General features: G+C 34.6%; 4 protein-coding genes across 7 annotated transcripts; 1 reads left to right on the top strand and 3 right to left on the bottom strand.

The window, feature by feature from the left end:
- Positions 1 to 420, bottom strand: LOC149497307 (NEP1-interacting protein 2-like). Its single transcript, XM_089718849.1, has one exon. The coding sequence runs from the start codon at positions 418 to 420 to the stop codon at positions 1 to 3; it is 420 nt and encodes a 139-aa protein (XP_089574975.1).
- Positions 421 to 1,149: 729 nt separating this feature from the next.
- On the bottom strand, positions 1,150 to 4,103 carry LOC105644674 (Cellulase (glycosyl hydrolase family 5) protein). The gene is made up of 4 exons (XM_020683310.3): positions 3,548 to 4,103; positions 2,803 to 3,050; positions 2,185 to 2,705; positions 1,150 to 2,071 (listed from the first exon to the last, which is right to left on the bottom strand). Exons 1-4 carry the CDS (start codon positions 3,962 to 3,964, stop codon positions 1,566 to 1,568), a joined length of 1,692 nt encoding a protein of 563 aa, XP_020538969.1. The 5' UTR covers positions 3,965 to 4,103; the 3' UTR covers positions 1,150 to 1,565.
- Positions 4,104 to 6,044: 1,941 nt separating this feature from the next.
- On the top strand, positions 6,045 to 13,110 carry GLE1 (nucleoporin GLE1-like protein). 3 transcript variants are annotated; one of them, XM_089718857.1, is made up of 16 exons: positions 6,045 to 6,194; positions 6,307 to 6,386; positions 6,483 to 6,650; positions 6,769 to 6,927; positions 7,022 to 7,142; positions 7,333 to 7,481; positions 7,651 to 7,822; positions 8,082 to 8,304; positions 9,004 to 9,113; positions 9,484 to 9,554; positions 10,052 to 10,133; positions 10,686 to 10,760; positions 11,076 to 11,159; positions 11,979 to 12,110; positions 12,263 to 12,385; positions 12,444 to 13,110. In XM_089718857.1, coding segments are annotated over exons 2-16 (1,944 nt in total). In that variant the 5' UTR covers positions 6,045 to 6,194; positions 6,307 to 6,384; the 3' UTR covers positions 12,717 to 13,110. The 3 variants fall into 3 exon arrangements, with proteins under 3 accessions (XP_089574983.1, XP_089574984.1, XP_089574982.1); XM_089718858.1 differs by having other exon boundaries at positions 6,299 to 6,386; positions 12,462 to 13,110; XM_089718856.1 differs by having other exon boundaries at positions 6,299 to 6,386.
- Positions 13,111 to 13,268: 158 nt separating this feature from the next.
- Positions 13,269 to 18,671, bottom strand: LOC105644678 (E3 ubiquitin-protein ligase RGLG2). Of its 2 annotated transcripts, XM_012230107.4 has the most exons (12): positions 18,468 to 18,671; positions 18,130 to 18,305; positions 17,689 to 18,034; positions 16,207 to 16,432; positions 16,005 to 16,118; positions 15,792 to 15,889; positions 15,050 to 15,129; positions 14,815 to 14,920; positions 14,583 to 14,710; positions 14,244 to 14,478; positions 13,998 to 14,054; positions 13,269 to 13,922 (listed from the first exon to the last, which is right to left on the bottom strand). In XM_012230107.4, the coding sequence occupies exons 3-12, from the start codon at positions 17,962 to 17,964 to the stop codon at positions 13,842 to 13,844; spliced, it is 1,401 nt and encodes a 466-aa protein (XP_012085497.1). In that variant the 5' UTR covers positions 17,965 to 18,034; positions 18,130 to 18,305; positions 18,468 to 18,671; the 3' UTR covers positions 13,269 to 13,841. The 2 variants fall into 2 exon arrangements, 1 of the variants encoding a protein (XP_012085497.1); XR_016319975.1 differs by lacking the exons at positions 16,005 to 16,118; positions 16,207 to 16,432; positions 17,689 to 18,034; positions 18,130 to 18,305; positions 18,468 to 18,671 and having other exon boundaries at positions 13,269 to 13,638; positions 13,743 to 13,922; positions 15,792 to 15,907.
- Positions 18,672 to 20,981: the final 2,310 nt, after the last annotated feature.

Genomic DNA, 20,981 nt, shown 5'->3' with positions numbered 1-20,981 from the left:
CTACCAGGACAAAACGACACGGCAAAGAGGGCAGGTATCGTCCTGTAGAAGCCATGTATCAATACAAGCTTTATGAAACGCGTGGTTACAAGAAGGAAGAAGCACCCTACACTCCTCTCCTTGTTTGAATTCCTCTAAACATATAACGCACTGTTCGTTATATTTAATTTGATCATCTTCTTTGTTTCCATCATAAGCAATCACCGGGTATGCTTCTTCCAATGCCATAGCCAACAGCTCACCGTTGGTGGCTGTACAAGGCTCATGATCATCATCATCTTCCCATAGCCATAGTCTGCTTTCAATATCACGAATTACTCGACGACTTCGACGTCGTTGACCACCTCTAACACTTTCCCTATAAAGCGAAGAAACGCGAAGAAACAATAAAAGGAAAAGCAAAACCAGTAACAATGCCATTGGAAACCAGCAATTAATCATGCCGCTGCAGTGATCTCTTAGTTGTGCGTGGGAGTAGGAATGGATGTATGGCTGTTGCTCATTCTGAGAAATTGGTGGGTCGATGGGATTAATTAGCCGCTTCACATGCTCTTATTTTCCATTGCAATGGAATGCTTCTTATTTCAAGGTGATGAAGTTGATAGTAGGATTTCTGTTGTGTATATACAGATGTGAATATTTCCACTTTCAATTTGGATTTTGTATCAGGAGTACATATCCTTTTAGGTCCAGGAGGACCAGGCAGGAAGTATGGGGAGTTCAAATTAAGGGAAAAAATTTTTTTTTTAAGTTTTCTTTCAGAAATTAAGTCTTTTTTTAAAAAAAAAAATTAATAAGTTTTTTTAAGAAAACCATTTAAATAACTTTTTAACTATTTATTTTTAAATTAGCTTACAAATTTTTTTATTTTGGGGACCGGATTGACTTACAAGTTAAAAAACACATTTTAAAGTAAAAATTACAAGAAAATAGTCAAATCAAACACAACTCATAATTTAAAATTGATAACTCTATTTTCTATTTATATTAAAATTATCGGATCTACTTAAGATAGCTTGATTTAATGATTGAATCACACTAGTTTAACCCTTGTGATCGCAGGATTGAGTCTGCTTGTTGTATGACTGGCATTACATTTATATAATTTGCTTTTAGCCATTTGAATCAGTTCAGTATGCTCGCACTTGCTGATTCAAAAATCATGCATATTTTGTTTAAGTTTGAAATCTAAACAATTATTTTCTCAAATGTTGAAAGTTACAAGTCCTAGCCCTCCAAGGTACAAGTGACTAATCTTTCCTTTTCTTTCATTACAATACTGCTATGGAAATATGAAAGGCAAAAAGTTCTCTGGCAACTGTGAACTCACCAGACTCGAAACAGGAAAGGGTATATATGCAAAAAGTGTTCTACCACTTGAGCATTTTTGCATGTCTTTCTTCCTTGAATAATCTCTTCCTCTGATTATACAGTAAAAAGTAGCACTACCCATCTCTTCTAGTTAGAATTTCACATTTTTTTCTATGACCACATTGAAGAATCTTAAATACTGTTCAAATGTTTAATCCCTAAATCAAGTTGCTTCATCAACTGCTTCTTTTATGCTAAGCCCTAAAACTTCCATAGGAAAGCTTTTGCTTGGTATAGTCTAAGATCGAATTGATTCCGAAAGAGGGTTTTGCCATGGTTGAACTTCTTGTGCTGTTAACCAATTTGAACCATTGACTTCCTGGGTCGCATGTATTATCCCTACTCAAACATTTGCAAGTATTTATAACAATGGTGTTGTTGGAGTCTACATCTAGGCAAATGGTTGTGCCATTACTGATCTTAGATGAAAGATGCATGTTAGAATCTGAGATGACATCCCATTTTGAATCGGAGTCTGTGCAGATCACTCCAAGTTTTGCTGGTTTGCCCAATTCATCTGCTTGTAAGCAGAAATATGTTCCTTTAAGAGATAGAATCTTCTGTGGTGTATATCTCCATGCTTCAGAGTCAGTACAAGGACCTAACTTCAATGGCTCTAGCATTGATTTTCTTTGTACACAGAGACCTGTTAATGGGTGGAAAATCACTTTATGTAGATTACTTTCTGACACACCTGGTCCTGCATTTAACAAAAAGACTAATATCAAACATTGCTTGTAAGATTCAAACCATACAGGATGTAATATAACAAATGAGCTTCAGAACTGTGAGGTTTTTGAACCTGGAATTTACCTTGAAAAGGTGATTGCAGGGCAGATATTTGCTGCAAGAAGCTTGAATTCCTGATGTCACACCAATTCCAATTTAACACCCCATAATACTCATTTAACCCAAGAACACCTTCCCTTAAATAATAGCTTCCAACTAGTGTCCACAATGCCCAATCCAAGTCAAGCTCAGCTGCCCAACCCAAGAAGCAACCCAAGTACCTATTATCATTTACATTTGTACCTCTTTGATCAATTCCAAACTCGCTCACGAACAATGGCCAACCTTGATCTAACAAATATCCTGACATCCTCATCATATTACTCGTCACTCTTCCACAAACCTGGTTAGGGTTTCCATTTTTCCATGCTTGCCCATCTGAAAATCCATACCAATGTACTTCGAATACTAATTTTCCGGTGAATGTGAGGTTCACCGGACGATTGCGTAGGAATGACAAATCTTTGTCGTAATTCAGACCAGAAAGAATAACAAGTACGTCCGGATTTGCTGAATGTACTGCTTCAGCTCCTTTTTCCATGTACCTAAATGGGGTTCGTTCAAGAATTTCAAGAATTGTAGATTTTACAGTAAACATAGTCAAGGAGTTAACGAAATCAGAAGAAGAAAATGGCAGATTACCTGTACCAATCGTTTACATTTTGTTTTTGACCTCGAAGCTCGTTCCTCAGGCTCAAACCAACAACATTGGGAACACCATTAAAAATGGTGGCCATTTGGGTTAAGCCATTAATCCATAGGTCAGGGTTAAAGTAACTGTCGCCAAAGAAGCCATTGCCGTCAAAGTTACTGCAACACCAACCAGGCTTGCTTATGTGATTGTCTAGGATCACTAGCACGTTATTGTCCCCAAGGCTAGACACCACTGCCTAAGAAATGAAAGACATTATACGTGAGCATCTTACCAGCATACTTCAGATATCGGAAGTCAAAAATAGTGTATATATATTGGAATTTATGGAAAAAAAAAATTAAATTTCAAAAATTTTTGAAATAAAGGCCTTGTTAACCTTCTCCAGAGCCCACACATGTGGGATGACTGATGCATGAGTCTCACTATTTATTTAGTTTTATAACATTGACCATTAAGAAAAGAAAAAAACTTACCTTCAAAAAAAAAAAAAAAAAAAAAGAAAAACACCATGGTTTAAACCTCTGATTTAAAAAAAATGTGTTATATTTTTGTTTGTAAAAAAATAAAATAAAAATCTAATAGTTTTTCTAAATACACATAGCTGTGTTTTATCGGTAAGAATGCTCACTGACTAAAGCCACTCAAGACCTTGTCTATTCTATTGGTCTGTTGTGGGGTCCCTAACATAATTAATTATTATTATCTTTATTTAATATAATATAATTGAGGTACCTGATAAGCCTTGATGAGTGGAAGATCAATAATGGCGGGGTTATTGGCTTGAATACCAGAAATGGATTCAAGCAAGCCAAGGTTTTGAAAAGATTGTTTTACAGTAAGAGAAGCATAGGTCTCATTAGTGACCAAATAAAGCGGCCAAGTGAGTCTCACACAATTGAATCCCATAGAGACAATCTTCTTTGCAATTAAATCCATGGGTTCTCTGCTAAGCCCTTCTGCAACTACTGCCTCCAGATGTGAAACCCAGTTTACGCATGCTAGTTTCACTCTTTGGCCCTTCTCATCCACAATCCACCTTGAATCGGTCGAGAGGGGAACTGCAGAGACTTGCTTTGAAGGTACTAAAGTAGTCAAGGTAATAGAAAGGAAGAAGATGGATAGAAACGAGAAGAAAGAGAGTCTTGCCATTTTGGGTTTTAAGAGGAGAGATTTATTTTTAGGTGTTACAACTCAAAGTCTACGTTTTTATAGGTATGAGACTGCCATTTGGAGGAATGGGATATTGAATGGATGTTTGTTTCGGTAAAGATTTACCTGCACCTGCGTCACCTGTCCACCAATACATGAAATTAATTACATGTCTTAGTTTAAATAAAAATATTTCTGACAATGAAAAAATAAAAGGGTTATATTATTAAAAAAAAATAATTATTGATTTGATGCATGAGAATGAGATTACACATACACGAGGTATAGGCAATAAATTTTCTGTTTGCTTCTAATGTGTATGTCTCACCAATACACTAAACCAATCAAAATGAATTTTTATTTATAATAAAATTATTTTTGACAATTTATTGAAAAATAATAAAACAATAATAAATTCTAAAAAAAACTTTCTTAAATTGACTCCATGTGTGAGATTGTCTACAAATCAAGCATAGACAAATCTTCTTATCCCAAAATATAATGTTCCTGTTCGAAAAATAATATGTTAGATGCGTTTTAAAGAATGAAAATAAAAATTGTTTAATGATAAATAAAAAATTAACTTATTTATTATTCCACGTGGACTAATATTTTAGCAATGACTTATCATCTCATGGACCCACATATCACACTTAATGCTACATGAACACCAATTTTTTGAGCATTATAAATACAGATTAGATTTGATATGAAAAAAATAAGTTCATGGTATTGAATGATAAAATCGAAAGAATTAGCAAGAATTGATAAAAATGTTAAAATTCAAGTCTTTTTTTATTATTAGACCTAGAATTTAGAATATAATAATAAGAATACAAATTTATATATTCCATACGACGATCCGGAGCAAAATTAGTTAAGTCTGATTTTTACAGTACTTTTTAAATTAGAAGAAGTAGGTATGGATTCTATAGATAAAACTCGAGAGTAATTAATTTACTGAATAAAAGATAACTTAGAAAGCAATTGGAGTCGCGAAGATATACTACCGGTGGAAAGAAAGTTGCATACCCAACTGAATTACTGAACTATCACTATGCAAAGTGCAAATATCATTACCATATTAGAATAGTCCATGCACTAATGATGAATTTACAATCAAAGATTGGTTGAGGAAATTGCTACTATTATGAATATAACCAAATTGTTGTTGGAAACACGCCAAGTAATATAAAAAAAAATTAGTGGTCCTCATCTTTAAGGATAACAAATTGATCCACTCTTACTTTAGTGCTAAGAAATCAGCTAGACTACTATACCATACTTGCAAGGCAATGCACATACCATCGTGGGTTGCATACCTTACATTGTTAAAAGTCTTCTTTTCCAATAATTATAAGAATTTATTAATTTACTAAAGGTGAGTCGAATAATTCGAACTTGAATAATTCTATTATGCGCGAATTTGATTAATCGGTAAGTGGGTTTAGAATATCGAATGGTTTCACTAAAAAAAAAGAAAGATGAGTTGAATAATTTGAACTTATTTAATGAAATTCATTAGTCCATTAGTATATTAGTTTAATTAGTTGTTTTTCGCAAATTTTTCTAGTTGCTTTTAGCAATTGAATCAGTTTGTTAAGTACTTGTTTATTTTCTTGTAGCAATTGAGATGTAAATACTATAAATTTAACTTGATTCAATTTATTTTTTAATTTAGTTTTGGGATAGATTAGATTAATTAGTCCAAAATTAAAAGTTAAATAAATAATTGGGGAAAACCTCTAATTAATTTCTAAATTTCAAATTTCTAACTCAATCTACATTGTTTACATAAAAGGGTATAAAAGTTTCAACTCTTCAATATTAATTACCATTCAAAAAAAAAAAAAAAAACGTGGCTTATCCATCTTTTGAGACCTATCTATGGCTTCCATTTCCTCGTGTAAACGAAGAAGAGTTGGAGTTGATTAGGAGTTGGGCTTGGGCTTATGCTACCGATAGAAAAGAAGACGATGAATCCAACAGCATTAACAGTAGTTGGGCTTTGATTCGTTTACTGGATCAGGCCTTTTTAATGTCAAAACCCAAATCTGCTACTCCTCCCTCAATTCATCGCGTATTCTTTACGTCGATGCAGCCTGAAGATGGTAAATATTGGTCGGTAATTGCCCGCCAATTGCAAATCGGACAGCGGAGAGAAAGTAAAGAAAAGCTCCCTACGCCGTCGCCCGTCGGATATTTTTCTCGGATACCCTTCCCGGCGGCTGTAAGGATTTTGGTTTGCATTTTTATCAGTTTCAAGATAATTGGTAGAGTTCACGGGTCTCTTTATATCCCTTTCTGACTTTTCCATTGCCTGCTTTGTCGAAGCTCTACAGGCTACTCCAATCGAAACCCTAAGGCGACGCGTACCAGCTCTTATTTTTCTTCAACACCTCTTGCCAGCTATTTAAGCAATGTAACTCCCATTTTCTTTTCTTTAGCTCTTTCTCCATTATTTTGATCACATTGAAACTAATTCACCTCTGATTCTGTGAAATTATGATAATTTCAGGGGAGCTATTAAATTGGAAATTCGATGTCCACATAAAGTTGATGAGATTGCTGCTGACCCCGAGCCTGATTGGAGTTTCGATGCTCTGTTATCAGAGCTCAACTCACTCGAAAAGAAGCTCAGTGGTTCCTCTGAAGTTCCTGTACCTTTCACTAAAACTCACTCTCGGTATCCCTCTGTGCTAAAGTTCTCTCTCTCTCTCTATATATATATATATATATATATATATATTTTTTTTTTTTTGCATGGAAATTTGTGCTAAATATGTTGTTAACTGTTGGTTTAGAGGATTTTCGAGTATAAAGAGTGTGGAGAAGAGCTCAATGGCTTTTATAATGCGCGTTTCGGATGATGAGATGGAGGATTCAGAAGAAGAGGCTATGGAGGATTCTGGGCGAACTTTAGTTACTGGGAAACGATTCAATTGTGATGATATTTACATTAGGTGTGAAACTAAACCGAGTTACTATCACGGCTATTTATTTATTTTTGTGATATGAGTATTGGCAATCTAAGAAGTATATTTTTTTATGTTTCAGTGAGAGTGATGATTCTGATTATGAGTTAGCTTTTGATGAACAATCATATTTAATGGATGGAGTAGGAGTTTTGGAAGGTGCTCTGTTTGAGCGAAGCCAGGAGCATCAGCTTGGAGTTAAGGTATATGGATTTCACTTATTATCCTTTTGTTTTGCCTTGAAAATAGGGTTAATTTTGTGGTTTTTGTGTTTCATTCTAGGCCATAAACGTCATCAAAGTTTTTTAAGTTTACAAATTTAAATAGGGAAGCCCATATTAACAAGCATCTATGGTTTGTATGTATAACAGTGGTAAATTTCTTGTCTAACAGGAAGAGCTTAGGAACCAAATCTCAGCATTAGAGATAGAATTAATGAGAGAAAGTGAAAAGTCTGATTCTGCATCTATGCGAGTTGAGAAGTATGTAGATGCAAGAAGGGAATCAGACCGAAAATTTGATACTCAATATCAGCGTAAAATGTGAGAGTGGCATCTTCAATGTTAATTTTGTTTGGTTTTTCTTCATTCTCAACATCACTCACAAAGAAATCAGTTTCTATTTTGATTTTTCTCTAATCTTTGATGCGTGCACACTGCACTGTTAAGAAAAGCTTGAAACAGATACTGACATTTCCTTATAATATTCTAGTGCAGAAGCACTTGATAATCACTTGACTGCTATCCAGCGGGATCATGAGCTCAAATCACAAATAGAAGAGAGGAGAATAAGAAATGATGCAGCTAATGAAGAGGCTAAGAGAAGGGAAAAGGCTTTGCAAGAAGAAAGACTGCGCCAAGAGAGAGCTAGGGCAGAAGCAGAGGTTTGTTGATTTGGCATTTCATTCCGTGTTCCCTGAGCTACTGAAGTTACTTTATCTGTACTTGCATTTTGAGGAATCATGCTTGAATGAACTTTGAAAGAGTATCTTGCATTGATCTTAATCCCACTCTAATAAATACTAATGTTTTATGAGAAGTGTTTTCGGTCCTTTATCTATGTACTTCTCTCCAGGTGTTAGAAGTTGGTAGCAATTTAGAATTTGTTAGTTGAACAGTGGAATAATCAAAATTTGGATTCAGGCTAAACGTAAAGTTGAGGAAGCAAAAATGGCTGCTCTAGAAGCAGAGAGGAGAGCCGCAAAGGAAGCTGCCGAAAAGGAAGCTGCCGAAGCCTCAAAAAGGATAGCTGCTGTAGTCTCTCAGGGGGATGTTGCTGGACACGATGGAAATGTCAGTTCAGCAAACAGCAGTCTTCAGTCTCAGGAAGCTGGATCTAACGGAAGTGATAAACCAAAATCAGCAGGTTGTCCGTATTCTTTTTTTTTTCTACCAAGGTCGTTGGACTTACTATGATATTACCACTGCTTTCAAATTTGTATTTTAAGTTGCTGTGCTTGTGACCTACAATCTACGTCTAATGTTATGAGGAAATATTTTTTGCTGAACAGAGATTTTAGTTATTTTCCCCTTCTCTGTTTATCTTTCACTAACTTCTTGGTCATGACCAATATATTTAAATTCTTTAAGCTCTATTTTTTAAGATTGAACCTAAATCTTATCGTGAAAAAATGATTTTCCTAGTGAGTGAAGTTGCTGGTACCCCATAATCTGATTTCAATCCTTTCTTTTGTTTTTTCTATTTGATTTGGCTATTCAACAATGTCCATTATTTTGCAGTCAGCAATAAGAATTCTTTTTTATCCTGTTCAACAAATACCTCGATTGCCTCCTTTTCCTTGTTTTTGTGTACCATGCTATTTCATTTTGTCATCTTAGTTGTTATATAAATGCCAAGTTTTGATATGGGAAAAATTGACTGCCATATCTTTCATATATGCCATTTCATAGTGTTTTGCACATTGATTGATCTGATTCACAAGTCATCTGTTCGTACACTCTTATCATTTCATATTTTTGGCTGAAATTCTGTTTATCTCTTCCTTACTTGTTTATTTTGAGGTTTAGTCCACGGCTGAGATTCCAGTTTGCCATTTTATGACAGGTGATATTATGAGGGCTGCAAAAAGTGCTCGTAACCTAGAGCAGGGAAGACTACAGAAGCTTAAAATGCTGGATGATGAAAACCAGTCACTTAGATTGAGTTCTAAATTGGTATAGCTAGCTTTTGCAATATTAATTTGGAAGTCTAAGTCCATTATCTTCATTTGATGTTTTAACTGTAGCTACACCACTGCAATTTTTTAGCCCTGATCTTGAATTATCTGATTTATGGTAGTCATATTTGACATTTTCATCCTAGTGCAGTGCATTACTAGTTGTTGTGTTCTTAGTCTTTCTTTGGCCTTTCTGTTCGAGAGTTTCTCGAGTATTTTGGTCATGTTGATACCATTAATTGTTCCTTGGATTTCTAGTTATGTTTCACTTAATGTATTACTTTCTGGTTATGTGATTTGAGGGATTTTGTATTACTAATATCTTCATTTGATATGCTGACTTTCTTTGTGGTGTAATGTTTGGTCAGGGTTTCAGCGGCCATGAGAAGCATATTTTAAGATTGATGAAACAAATAAGTGGAACAAAAGAGAATGTTAGGTAAGGAATATATCTTTATGAGCTGCCTTTAACGGCAGTGACATGTTCTTTCATATGGATTGTTATACATTAAAATATTCATGTATGCATGACTAGCAGACGTAGTTGCATCTGCAGAAAGTTTCTGTTTTTCCAAAGTTTTATATTGTGTGTAACCTCATTTTTAATTCTCAGCTTATGGTGCTGTCTTGAGATTTAGACGGCCTAAACTATAGTCAATTTGGTGAGAAACAGACATCTGATGCTTTAGTTTATTTGCCTTACATATGCTTATTTCCCCAAGGACTCCCAACTGGTTATGCAATTGTACCAGGCTACTCTTTTACATTTATATATCAGTCAGCCGCTGATTGGCCAGTTTAGTCTTCTGAGTTCTGACTGGATCATTTAATTTGCATCTTGATTGGAATTCTTATACGCATGCAAATCAATATATCCTTTTGTTTTTTGTTTTCTTTTTTTTTTACATCTTCAGTTTTTATCCACTCATGTTGCAGTGCAAAATCAAGTGAACTCATTAAGATTTTCAAGAACCCTGCATGCCCTCAATCCATCAGCATTGTGACATTTGCAGAGAAGGTAATCTTTGACTTGTCCACAAAAAATGCTTCCTCTTCCACATTAACTGACATGATTGATTGGGAGAATGGAGAGATGGGAGCACTTGGATTTACATAACCAACTTGTCCTGAATGCTCCTTATGATATTAATGCTATAAAAAACTAAAATTTAAATCTTTGAGATTCTACATTTTCTCTTTCTCATTAGTTTGAATAGCTTGTATACATTCCCAAATAATGGAAATATAGATGAGAGGCTTATAAACTTGAAAGATAGGATGTAGTGTCTAATATGAATTTGTAGCATCATAAATGAAAGGTAAAAAATAAGGTGCTATCATACATAAAATAAGCAGTTTACGTTTTATCAGTATTAAGCTGCAAAAGGTATATCTGCTACCTTTTCCTTCCTGCAAAAATGTCTTGGACCTTTTGTTGGTAAAAAAAATGTTTTATTCTTAAATTTAATGGTCATATGCAGTCTGTAATGTTCCATTTTCTAATATGTAAACTGACAGTATATGGAAACCATAAGATCCTCTGACATGTTCCCAATTTTGGTATTCGCAGGTTGTCTCCCTATGTACAAGCCCTGCTTTTCCTGCTTTTGCATGTAGTCATGTTGTTGTTCTTGTTATTTCACAGGTATAGTTTGTTACTTAGCTGCTTTTTATCCCTTTTACTTTTTTCCTGGGAGCAGAGTGATAGGGATTCATTGCTTGGCTGGCTTGAAAAGGCTACCATCTCATATCTTTGCCCTGTACATTATTATTTTCTTTTCTCAGATCAGTTTGCAGTATAACATGACTGGGAAACAATGAGATTTGGCTGAGGTTTTCTGTTGAGGGCTTTTGATGTGTTTAGTATAGGAAGTCAGGAAGCTAGGGAGTGATTTTAGTTGGTATACCTAATTTTTAGGATTCTTCTGTTCCTAATATGCAATAATGATTTGTGAACCAGGTCCCACATGCAATGGATATTCTTCTGGCTAAGTTGCATAAAGCATGTGTATACACTGTCCCAAAGTACATAGCGTACTCGAAGGTGACTAACTCTTAAATTCGCTGAATTGTTTGTCAGGACATGGCTTTCTTTGTGTTTGAACTATTTTTGATGGCTATTCTTATCATGCCATTAAAATAGTAGATCCATCAGTTCTCTACATGTAGTGCAAGGGCAAGACTAGGGTATGATATGGACGGGAAAGCAGTTCACTCTTTTGTAAAAAAGTTATTTGAATTCATCTTGCCAACATCTCATTTTTATTATGGAATAGAGCACATCAAGTTGATTTCTATATATAAATGATATGTTCAAAGGATGTTCCAATGTCTTAATGCTTGCCACAATAACATTGTTTTGCTCAATTTTCCTCCAAACAATTCTTGTATATGACCATAACTTGTTACCACTACAGCTACTGTTGCTTCTTTTTGGTCTTTCATATTTCTGTCCTTCCTTTCCTGGTAATCTTATTTTCTCTCTTGAGTCACAGTTTTAATAGATGAACTGAAGCGACATCTCATAGAGTTGTTCTATTGGCCAATTCAAACCTTTTGCAATTGATTGTAAGAGCAGCTTGGATTTGGCTAGATATCATGTGGCTGAACACTGTAAAAAAAAGTTGTGAAGCTAGCTAGTATCGGTGGCCATGAATAGTTTGATTTAACATTCTGTTTCCAGTTACAATTCACAAAAGTGATTCAAATTAACCTAGGGAAAAGTTTAAGGTCTAATCTCCACTGGTCTGCCTATAGATGAATGAGCAACATTTTGCTTTGTGGCATTTCTTTGGCTATTTTTCTTGCTGCTGCTGTTTGCATGTATTCTGAATTATTTTATTTTTTATTTTTGAACTTACAGTCAGCATTTGATTCAAGAGTGGCTTACCTCAAAACGATTGGATATGAAGAGCATGATGGGAAAATTGAAAGTACTGAAGAGTATTTGCAACGATTGGAATCCTACATGAGACTTTATGGGGCTCTGGTTCAGGTTTGCAGCAATCTATATTTATGTTTAAAAAGAACTTTGGTGCTTTCCTTTTGGTTTTGCAGCATGTATTACTGTTGTATTGATACTCTAACCTCATATTGTGTTACTGTTTCTTCTACATTGTAGCTGAAAAATGTTATTTGTTTTGGCAGACAGAAGTCCAGGGCGTCCAGAATCCTCATGGTCCAAAAGAAGGTTGGGCATGGCTTGCTAGGTTCTTAAATACTCTCCCTGCCAATAAATATACTGCGGTTGCACTGAAAGCATTCCTGCAAGTAAGTTGATACACATTCTTGATTCATTTGATAATGATTAACCAATTCGTCTGAAAAGGTTCTATGTTTCCACCAGACAGCAGGGTTTGTTCTCTTCAGAAAATACAGATCTCAGTTTCGGAAACTGCTGAACATCATCTTAAAGGACTTTCTAAAGGTATTGAGAGAGAGTGAAGATTCAGAACTCAGACCTATAATTATAGAGATCCAATCCTATATAGAAGACAATGAGTTCATTCAGGAGCCAGAAGGAAGGAGCCTGCAGGGTTCATTGCTGTCTAAAGTTATGGCGCCCGGATCACAACCAAGTAGAAGTTACTACGATTATTGATCAGAAAAAATCAGCATTTGATGCCTAAATTTGGTTAGATAAATCCACTATCTCAGGATATCTATTATGCGGACTGCCCTGCCCCGCGGCATCTATTGGAAAATGAAGCGGAAAAATTAGTTGCAATCTCTAGATTTGGTTAGGTTATATCAGGCATCTTCTCAACCATCATGGCGAGTTTTAGTATGTCAATGATGTGCTAATTGCTGAATTAAGCTTGGATGACCAGAATAATAATCTAGCCCACCCTTTCTCCCTCTGCTGCCTGGGTGGCTACACTGTTCAAATATTTTATTGAGAATTTCTGATCATTTGAAGGCGTACAGATGAACTCCTTTTGCCTTTGCCCTGTACGTAATTGTGTTGCAAAATATCAAAAGAGTATTTGGGGGCATCACGTTTTGGTATTCTTTTTTTGATATACTTTGATAATCTCTACAGGAAAAGAAAGCATGTTGTAATGGCATATGGCGACATGGAATGATTTAAGAGAAAAAAAGGTCATCTTCGGGGGGCCTGATTAACTAAAATAATGATAATGACGACAATTAGTACAGCTTGCAACCACGAAAGAATTAACAGTAGAAAAATTTTGTATACACCAAATCCACTACAGCTCACACTTCACTATTCAATTTCAAATTATAAATTTCTAATTACCCTAGTGTAGATTCCCAGAGTCAAACAAATACACATTATGTTACTACATATGCCTAGAAAAAAACAAACCGAAGAATAAATGTGAACCAACTCCTTATTCATCTATCTGCTTTAATACATCTAGGTTCTGCCAAAATCATATGAACAGAAGCTTTCATGAGGATGAATAAGCCATGTTCAGCAAGAAATTGTAGAATCCAACTCGTTCTTGAATGTTTACAAAGCTAGCAGTTATATACAACTCTTTTGCAGCTTGATTTTCCTGTATATTCGAAAACTGTTCCTTCTCAATCGAATTCATGCAGATACAATTTTTGCTGCATCTTGACATAAAACGATGAGAAAAGGGCAATGCAAATATCTGACCTGTCCCTGCCTTCAGAAAATGGGTATTTGAATCAGCTTTCACCAAATCAAACTCACTGGTGGTGGCAGAGACAATAACAAAGATGAGCATTGAACTGATTAATATAGCCTGATTCTAGTCTGTATCGGGCTTCGACAAATGGGGCATAGTTGAAGGTCTTCTCCACACTCACAACATGTCTGTAAAATGAAGTGGGAGTCAGAAGTGGTAATTTTATTCCATTGCGAACAACAGAAATTTAGCAAATGTTTTACCTGATGCCCACAACCAAAGGCCATATCCTTTTTGTTAGTAAGACAAATTGGGCAAACCTGTCAGTATATTGAAAAAAAGGCAGGGTTAATAAGCTATAAAGAGACCTAAATGACATTAGAGGTGCCCCTGCTGCTGATATATTAACATTGGTACCAAAAAGTGATATTTTTGTTGATGACAGGAAGGCAGTTGAAAAAAAAAAAAATGTAACAACAATGAATTTATTTCAGCAAGAGCTTTTGCACCTGATTATCATAAGTAGAACTTGAATATGGAGCTGTGTTGACTGGTGTATCATATCCAGCAGCTGGCGCGTCGTACCCAGAATAAGAAGAAACAGGCGACTCATATCCAGAATAAGAAGGAACACGCTGCTGAAAGCTGTTTGAACGGGATGGTTTTAAGCTCTGGCCAAAAGAAGATGCTCCACGAAGAGGTGGGGGCAGATGAACCCTCTCCGGAGCATTCCCTGTCCGTCGACTGCTTCATCAATGGAAGCAAGCAATAGAAGTTACATTATTTCACATGATAAAGACAAAAAATCAATTAGAAAAATTTCCACATTATTATGGCTTTATGATTACCCCAATATGCCAAGCTCAATTGTTGCTTTGTATTGAGCAGGTATTTCCATCAATGCTGCAAGTGCAAACTCTGTCTCTTTTCTAGATTCGTTGACATTTTTTGTCATTATCTCTGTGAAATTCACGAACTATGGAAACAAAGAAAGGTCATTGTTTCAATAAGCATATCTGGAAATGCGAATAACAAGAAGTTAAAATACTTCAGGAACTGCACAACATAACTGCTACATACCTGAAAGTTATCAAAGGCTCGAGCAGGGATGTTATCATCAAACTCTCTCATCATGTCCCAAGGCCCATCACCAACCCCTACTAAAATTATTGATAAAGGGTATTCACTGCAACGAAACAGGAAATGAGAAAGTAGGTGGGAAAATCCAAGCAACTAGTCTTTAATATATAATATTAGCCTTTGGCTACTCCCCTTTTTTAAATTTCAATTTATTTTAAAAAAACTAGTGTGTTACCTCGCTTTCACAATTGCATTGATTGTCTTCTGCTCCTGCGGACTGAAGTGACCACGCTGTGTGTCAACGCTCCTAGTTACCTATCATGATAAGTGGTTTCTGTGAGGTGCAAAGAGTAGAATATACCGTAATCGACAAGCCATTGATATAAAAGAATTAGGCCTATTGCGCAAAAGGTGTATAAAATTTTGATTGTGAGGACAGAAATAGGAAAATTTCAACTGCTTAAACAGAATGTTTGGATTGCACCATCAGTGGCAGACACTAGACCATCGGAAAGAACTGCAATACCGCATCTTCAAAGCACAATTGACAACAATAATTCCCAATTCTAGGTCAGAGTATTCTTTTCAACTACTTTAGTGAGAGATAAGCTTAGTTGAGTTAGGGAGAGGTACTTCAAGCAGCCATTCCATAAGAAAAAAGAGACATACTGCTCCGCTGAACATTTCTCATCACCTTTTATTCCTTTCAGCATCAATACACAACAATACTTGTGCAGTGCACTATTTAAATTTTGATGCTAAAGTGGGTCTGGAGGAGTTAGTATTATCTGGTCCCTGAAACTCTGGCATGAGGACTTTGTGAGTTAACAAAAGCAGTTTGTTCTCTCCCGTGGGGAGTAGAACCTCGCTGACTTCATGATGATACTGTCTAATGTTTTATCAATCATAATTCCAGAAATGAACATAGTAAAGCTGATTAATTCTAAAGAAAAAGGTCCAACTTGATCCTGAATTACCTGTCCATCAGCAATTATCACCAGAACATGGTATTGTCCACCACTTTGCTCAACAATTGTAATAGCCATCTCGATGATGGGCGCAAATGATGTTGGCCCTGGCATGGATAATAAAAGCAATGTGCCTTAGAACCAGGCAGTAGAATATAACATAAAGTCATGGAGGACTAGGCAGTATAATACACAGACTAATGGAATAAACAGAAGTCATACCTGCAAGTCGAAGCTGGGGAACAATTTCTCTGTATCGGGTCAACACTTCTTCAAATCCATTACAGATTCTTTCATCTTCATAAAAACTGAAGACATCTTGATCGTGTGTTGATGCTGCAAAATATACAAGACAAATATGATCTGCATATCCCAAATATTAATGCCACATAGGACAGACAAGAGAAGATCTAGATGAAAATACCATCTCCAAACCCAAAACAGGGAATTAAATTATCCTCATCGAATGCTGATAAAGTCCTGCCAATAATTGATATTGCCTGTTCATATGGATTTTGCCCATTGCCAATGTGATGTAAGCTTCGCCGATTGAATGATCTTGAACCTGTCCACTCATTGCTTTTTGTGAAATCAATGCCGACAATGAGATTAGAAGACTCTAGGCCGGATTGAGCGAGGGCAGCAGTGACCTGCAGTCAATGATACCCATTATTTACAATGAAAATTATCTAACAAAGAGACACTTTGCCATCACAAAACTTTTACAACAAAATATAGAAATTCTTCGTAATCAGAAATAAGCAAAATATTATTAAAGAAAGTGCAGAGAGAAATTAGAGCAGTGCAAAATCAACAAAGAGAAAAAAGAGAGATGACAACTTAGAGATTTAAATATCGGACAATCACATTTTAGCTAAATTCCTGCCTTAAGATTTGAAGTCAATGAGTTAATTCTAGTTCCTGGTCTCTGAAATTGGAAAGGTCAATTACAAGTTCCTCTATCCAAATGCTTCACAAAAACCTTCTGAAGGTCCATTTGAATATGAGATGATTTGAAATGAGAGTGGACTTGGATTTGTCTTATCATAAACATCAGGTTGAAAAAAAAAATCATTAAGCCCAAGATTAATTTTAAATTCAAAAACAAGTTCATTTCAAATCTTCGTCATGTAAATGGAACCAATTGCAGCCAACTTAAGCCATCGGAGCTTTTGACTGCCAGTTCAACCACAATATATGGCCCCATGTCATGATTGCAATTTTGTGCTCAATGATCAAGAAATCTCAGCTAATTTCAGCTATGCTTTAATCTATAGCCATTCATACTTGTACACGTATACGTATGATTTCGGCTCTGTTTCAAATTGTCATGTCAAAGTTCACATCATTTTCCAGTAACATCCTTCATTCTCATCCAAAGAAAAGGGTCAAAATCCAAGGTCTGGCACTCATTAGATACTTCTCTCCTCATATCCACTCTCAAGAAAAGAGAAAAATGTAAAAGGCATTTATCTCCATTCCACTCACTAATTCATATTAAATATCATCAAAAGCATCTTTCAGAACTGCTTTGCAGCTAAATTTGAGTCACAAAGGCATTTGTTTTATCAGCCACAATCTAACTAGAATAATTCACCCAATACTCTAGTCAAAATCAAAGATTTCCAAATCAACATAGTAAATACATATAAGCACGCCCAGAAGCTTAACACTTCATTTAAGATTGAACTACGCTACTAGTATTAATGAAGCCTGCCCTCACCACCCTTAGAGTGAAAATACTGAAGGCAGTTATCACTGGCTGTCAAAATCCACCCAACCATAGATATGGACTTTTTCCTCCAACACTAGAGCCCTTCAGTATTATTTGCATAGAGGCTAAGAACAAAAAGGTTATATAGAACACAAATAAATCACAAATATACTGAAAAATCATGGGTCCAACCTGATCCAAGGTCTTGTAATCATCAGCAATTCTGGAGTATTTCCTATCTAACCTTTTCTGTGGCTGAGGCCTTTCTGTTTCATAACTATAAGAAGAAGAAGAGGCCTGATGATGCTCAGAAGTAGATGGGTATGGATATGGGTTCTGATGAGCAGAAGGGTATGGATATGGTGATGCTTGAGGATACCCATACTGATTCCATGATGAAGATGAATTGTTTGAACCGTAAGAGGAAATATGTCTCCCGCTAGACCCTTTTGAGCTCTTCCCTCCCATCAGCTAAAGAAACCCTTCAAAATTTCAAGAATCAGAATCTGTATCTCTCTCTTATGAAAAGTACCTGAAACTGGAATAAAAAGAAAGAAGAATTGGGAAATGGCAAGTTTTGGAGAATAATAAGATCTTGAAGTGCATAAACAAATTGGGAAATTTGATGGTTACCTATTTAAGTCTTCAAATTGAAGAAGATAATTAGGTAAATATAATTATGAGGAAGTTTCTGAGTCGACCAAGAAAATCAAACAATTTACTAGCATATGAAACAAAGACCAAGACAATTTATACAGGCGGCTCTAGAAATGACCAATTCAAAGATCTCGCCGACCATAGAAATGCCTCTGCAATAACACAACAAAGACATGTATATTGGATGGAATGAATGAAAACTTCAAGAAACCATAAAAAACAGGCATAAAATAAGGAAATCTCATGTGGGTTTTGATAGATAAACACGCAAGATTGATAAAGAACTTTCAATTGAAAATCATTAAAGCATATACGTTAGCTCACAGGGCAAGCAAAACCAAAGTAGAGACAGTAGACAGTGAGTATTCTAGGTCAGCTCCAATTATTTCTTTAGTATTGCTATTCACAATCATAAAAATGCCAGTAAAGAATTGAGATTGAGATTGAGGTTGATAAGAACATGTTAGCAGAATAGCTGAAGTCAATTACATTTCACAATAATAAATACTATAAAAATATCTTTAGAGAAAGACCCTACAATGGAGATGGGTCTTTTTTTTTTTTTAGTTAAAATACAAATACAGATAAGTATTTAACTAATCAATCATGCATATCAGCAATACGTAATAACAAATAAATGAAGATCACCTCTAATTTAACACCATTGATTTCAAGAAACAAGTGTTCATGTTCATTGACATTGAGGAGAAGAAAACTTTTATACATGCAAGATTAGCGGGAAATTTGATAGTTTTCTATTCCAAAGGAATATTGGATTTAAGTGTCAAGTCTTTTTTAAAAATTTTCTTTTCGTTTACCTGCGAGAAATATTTTGAAATTTGAGAATGGAGTTGGAAGGGAAGAAAGAAAAGTTACGGTAAGTTAGGTGAGAATAGGGGAAACAAGTGACACGTGCTGGTTGCAAGTGTGAACGTGTAATATTTTAAGAAGTTATTGTGGAGAAAGAAATGGCTGCGCGTGTCAATCGTTTTCGTTTGAGATAAAACTTGCATATATCAAAAAATATAGCCCATACATGAATCAAAATTATTTTTAAAAATTAATTTTATTTTATTTTTCAATTATTCTCATTTTATTTTATACTGTTTAACAGTGAAATAGCTAGTAATTTTTTTTTTTAAGTTTATTTGTTTTCATCTTTTTCTACCATAAAAACATTGGATAAGATTTCGGCACTAAATATTTAGGTTTACAAAATTATTCTTAAAATTTAAACTAATTAATAATTAAAAGTATATATTCTTATTTAATTTTTAATTCCCCGATCGTCCCGCTACTGACACTTGATTTATACATTCATATTAAATATAAATTACTTAAAATCATATAATCATAATATTTTGATTTTCATGTAAAAAAAAGTCATAATATTCAAACTAATTAATTATTATGGAGCATTTGATACCCCCTCACCATAAATTATTAAAATGCAAATAAACTAGTAGAAGAATTTTTTTTTTTTTTTTGTGTTTTTTAGAAATTCATATATAAACGTTAGAAGGAAACTAACGTGTCTAAACCCTGTCTATGTATTCACGAGGTGAAACGTATCTAAAAGTGTTACTTAAATTATACATCAAACGATTCTTATTCCAAGCTCTGAAAACTACACACTACCAAACCAATAAGATAAATTAAATAATTATTATGTTGTTCAATTTCTCTCATTCTAGCGAAGTGATGATAGAAGGAAATGGGAAGAAAACAAATATAAATTTATATTATATTTGATATATTTATGTTCGTGTTATTAAATTTTTAATTTTTTATAAATTTGAAATCGAATGAAATTCATATTAATTTTTAAAAAATATTTAAATATATGATATATATTTAAAATATGATTAATCATTTTAAAATCTTAAATTTCAGATTAAATGCATGAATCCACACGCAATTTTAAAGAAATTGAAATATTTAAAAGCATTTCCCTTTTCTCTTATTTTTAAAATATTCTTTACATTAAAAATTACCGGAAAAATCTGATGGATCGAAATGTCACTGTGTGGAGAACTCTAGAGTAATTTCTTCAAATAGGTTATATTTCAAGTACTTAATAGTAATTTAATCTATATACAAATACAAATAAGTAATAAATCGAATTGGTGTGAAGCGTGCAACAGTCAGTGTGTACGTGTCGAACGAAATAGAATTAACCAAGCTATTGGTTTTTTTCGTGTTACAAACGTGTCAATGTGTTAATTTCGTGTTTGGCTTTTATATTTTGGTTTCTTTTCTTTTCAAAAAGAATAGTGATTTAACTGAAATGCTCTTTATCCTTGTTTACTATAAATAAAATTTTGGAACTGTTACTGCCTGATTTAGAGTTGGTTTGATGTTCTTTTCCTGAATTGGTTCCGGTTTAGTTCCAATTCATACCTAGATTCAGTGGTTATCAAGTTAGTTCGATCAGGTTTAGGCTGATTCTGATTTAGTTCTAGGCCAGTTTTTAGTTAAATCAAATCAATCAACCGGTTTGGTTCAGTTATAAAACCAAAAAATCTATCTTTTTGACTTGAGACAACACGGCGTGCACTTTTTGACTTGCCACATAGGTTATAGATTAGAAGTTAGAACTTCAACATTCAAAAACACACATCCCTTTTTAAATTTTTTTTAATTTTACTCGCAGAAAACAGTAATTAATATAGATAATTAGTGAAGTTTATGTTCACGTGTCTATAAAAATGGAATTAATCAAGTTTACCCAAACTGAAGTTGCCAAGTCGCGGTATTGCAATTCAGTGTGTTCTCCAACTTCATCTAATCAACTTCAAGTCAGCGGTTCTGTCTGCTTTCATTCTGTG

This window comes from Jatropha curcas, chromosome 3, assembly GCF_041381405.1.
Source record: "Jatropha curcas cultivar XTBG-Jc1 chromosome 3, XTBG_Jcur_1.0, whole genome shotgun sequence".
Classification (NCBI taxonomy): Eukaryota; Viridiplantae; Streptophyta; class Magnoliopsida; order Malpighiales; family Euphorbiaceae; genus Jatropha; species Jatropha curcas.
Note: the sequence above shows the minus strand (reverse complement) of the source record. Positions and strands in the feature narration are given on the sequence as shown.

Coding starts and splice junctions, on each gene's coding strand:
- LOC149497307 (XM_089718849.1), bottom strand. CDS start 420: ATGGCATTGTTACTGGTTTTGCTTTTCCTTTTATTGTTTCTTCGCGTT.
- LOC105644674 (XM_020683310.3), bottom strand. CDS start 3,964: ATGGCAAGACTCTCTTTCTTCTCGTTTCTATCCATCTTCTTCCTTTCT. Junction 2,706..2,802: donor AATGTAAACGATTGGTACAG/GTAATCTGCCAT, acceptor AACCCCATTTAG/GTACATGGAAAAAGGAGCTG. Junction 2,072..2,184: donor CCTGCAATCACCTTTTCAAG/GTAAATTCCAGG, acceptor TGTTAAATGCAG/GACCAGGTGTGTCAGAAAGT.
- GLE1 (XM_089718857.1), top strand. Junction 7,143..7,332: donor AGCATCAGCTTGGAGTTAAG/GTATATGGATTT, acceptor CTTGTCTAACAG/GAAGAGCTTAGGAACCAAAT. Junction 9,114..9,483: donor TTAGATTGAGTTCTAAATTG/GTATAGCTAGCT, acceptor ATGTTTGGTCAG/GGTTTCAGCGGCCATGAGAA.
- LOC105644678 (XM_012230107.4), bottom strand. CDS start 17,964: ATGGGAGGGAAGAGCTCAAAAGGGTCTAGCGGGAGACATATTTCCTCT. Junction 16,433..17,688: donor ATTACAAGACCTTGGATCAG/GTTGGACCCATG, acceptor CATTGACTGCAG/GTCACTGCTGCCCTCGCTCA. Junction 16,119..16,206: donor CTGTTTTGGGTTTGGAGATG/GTATTTTCATCT, acceptor TATATTTTGCAG/CATCAACACACGATCAAGAT.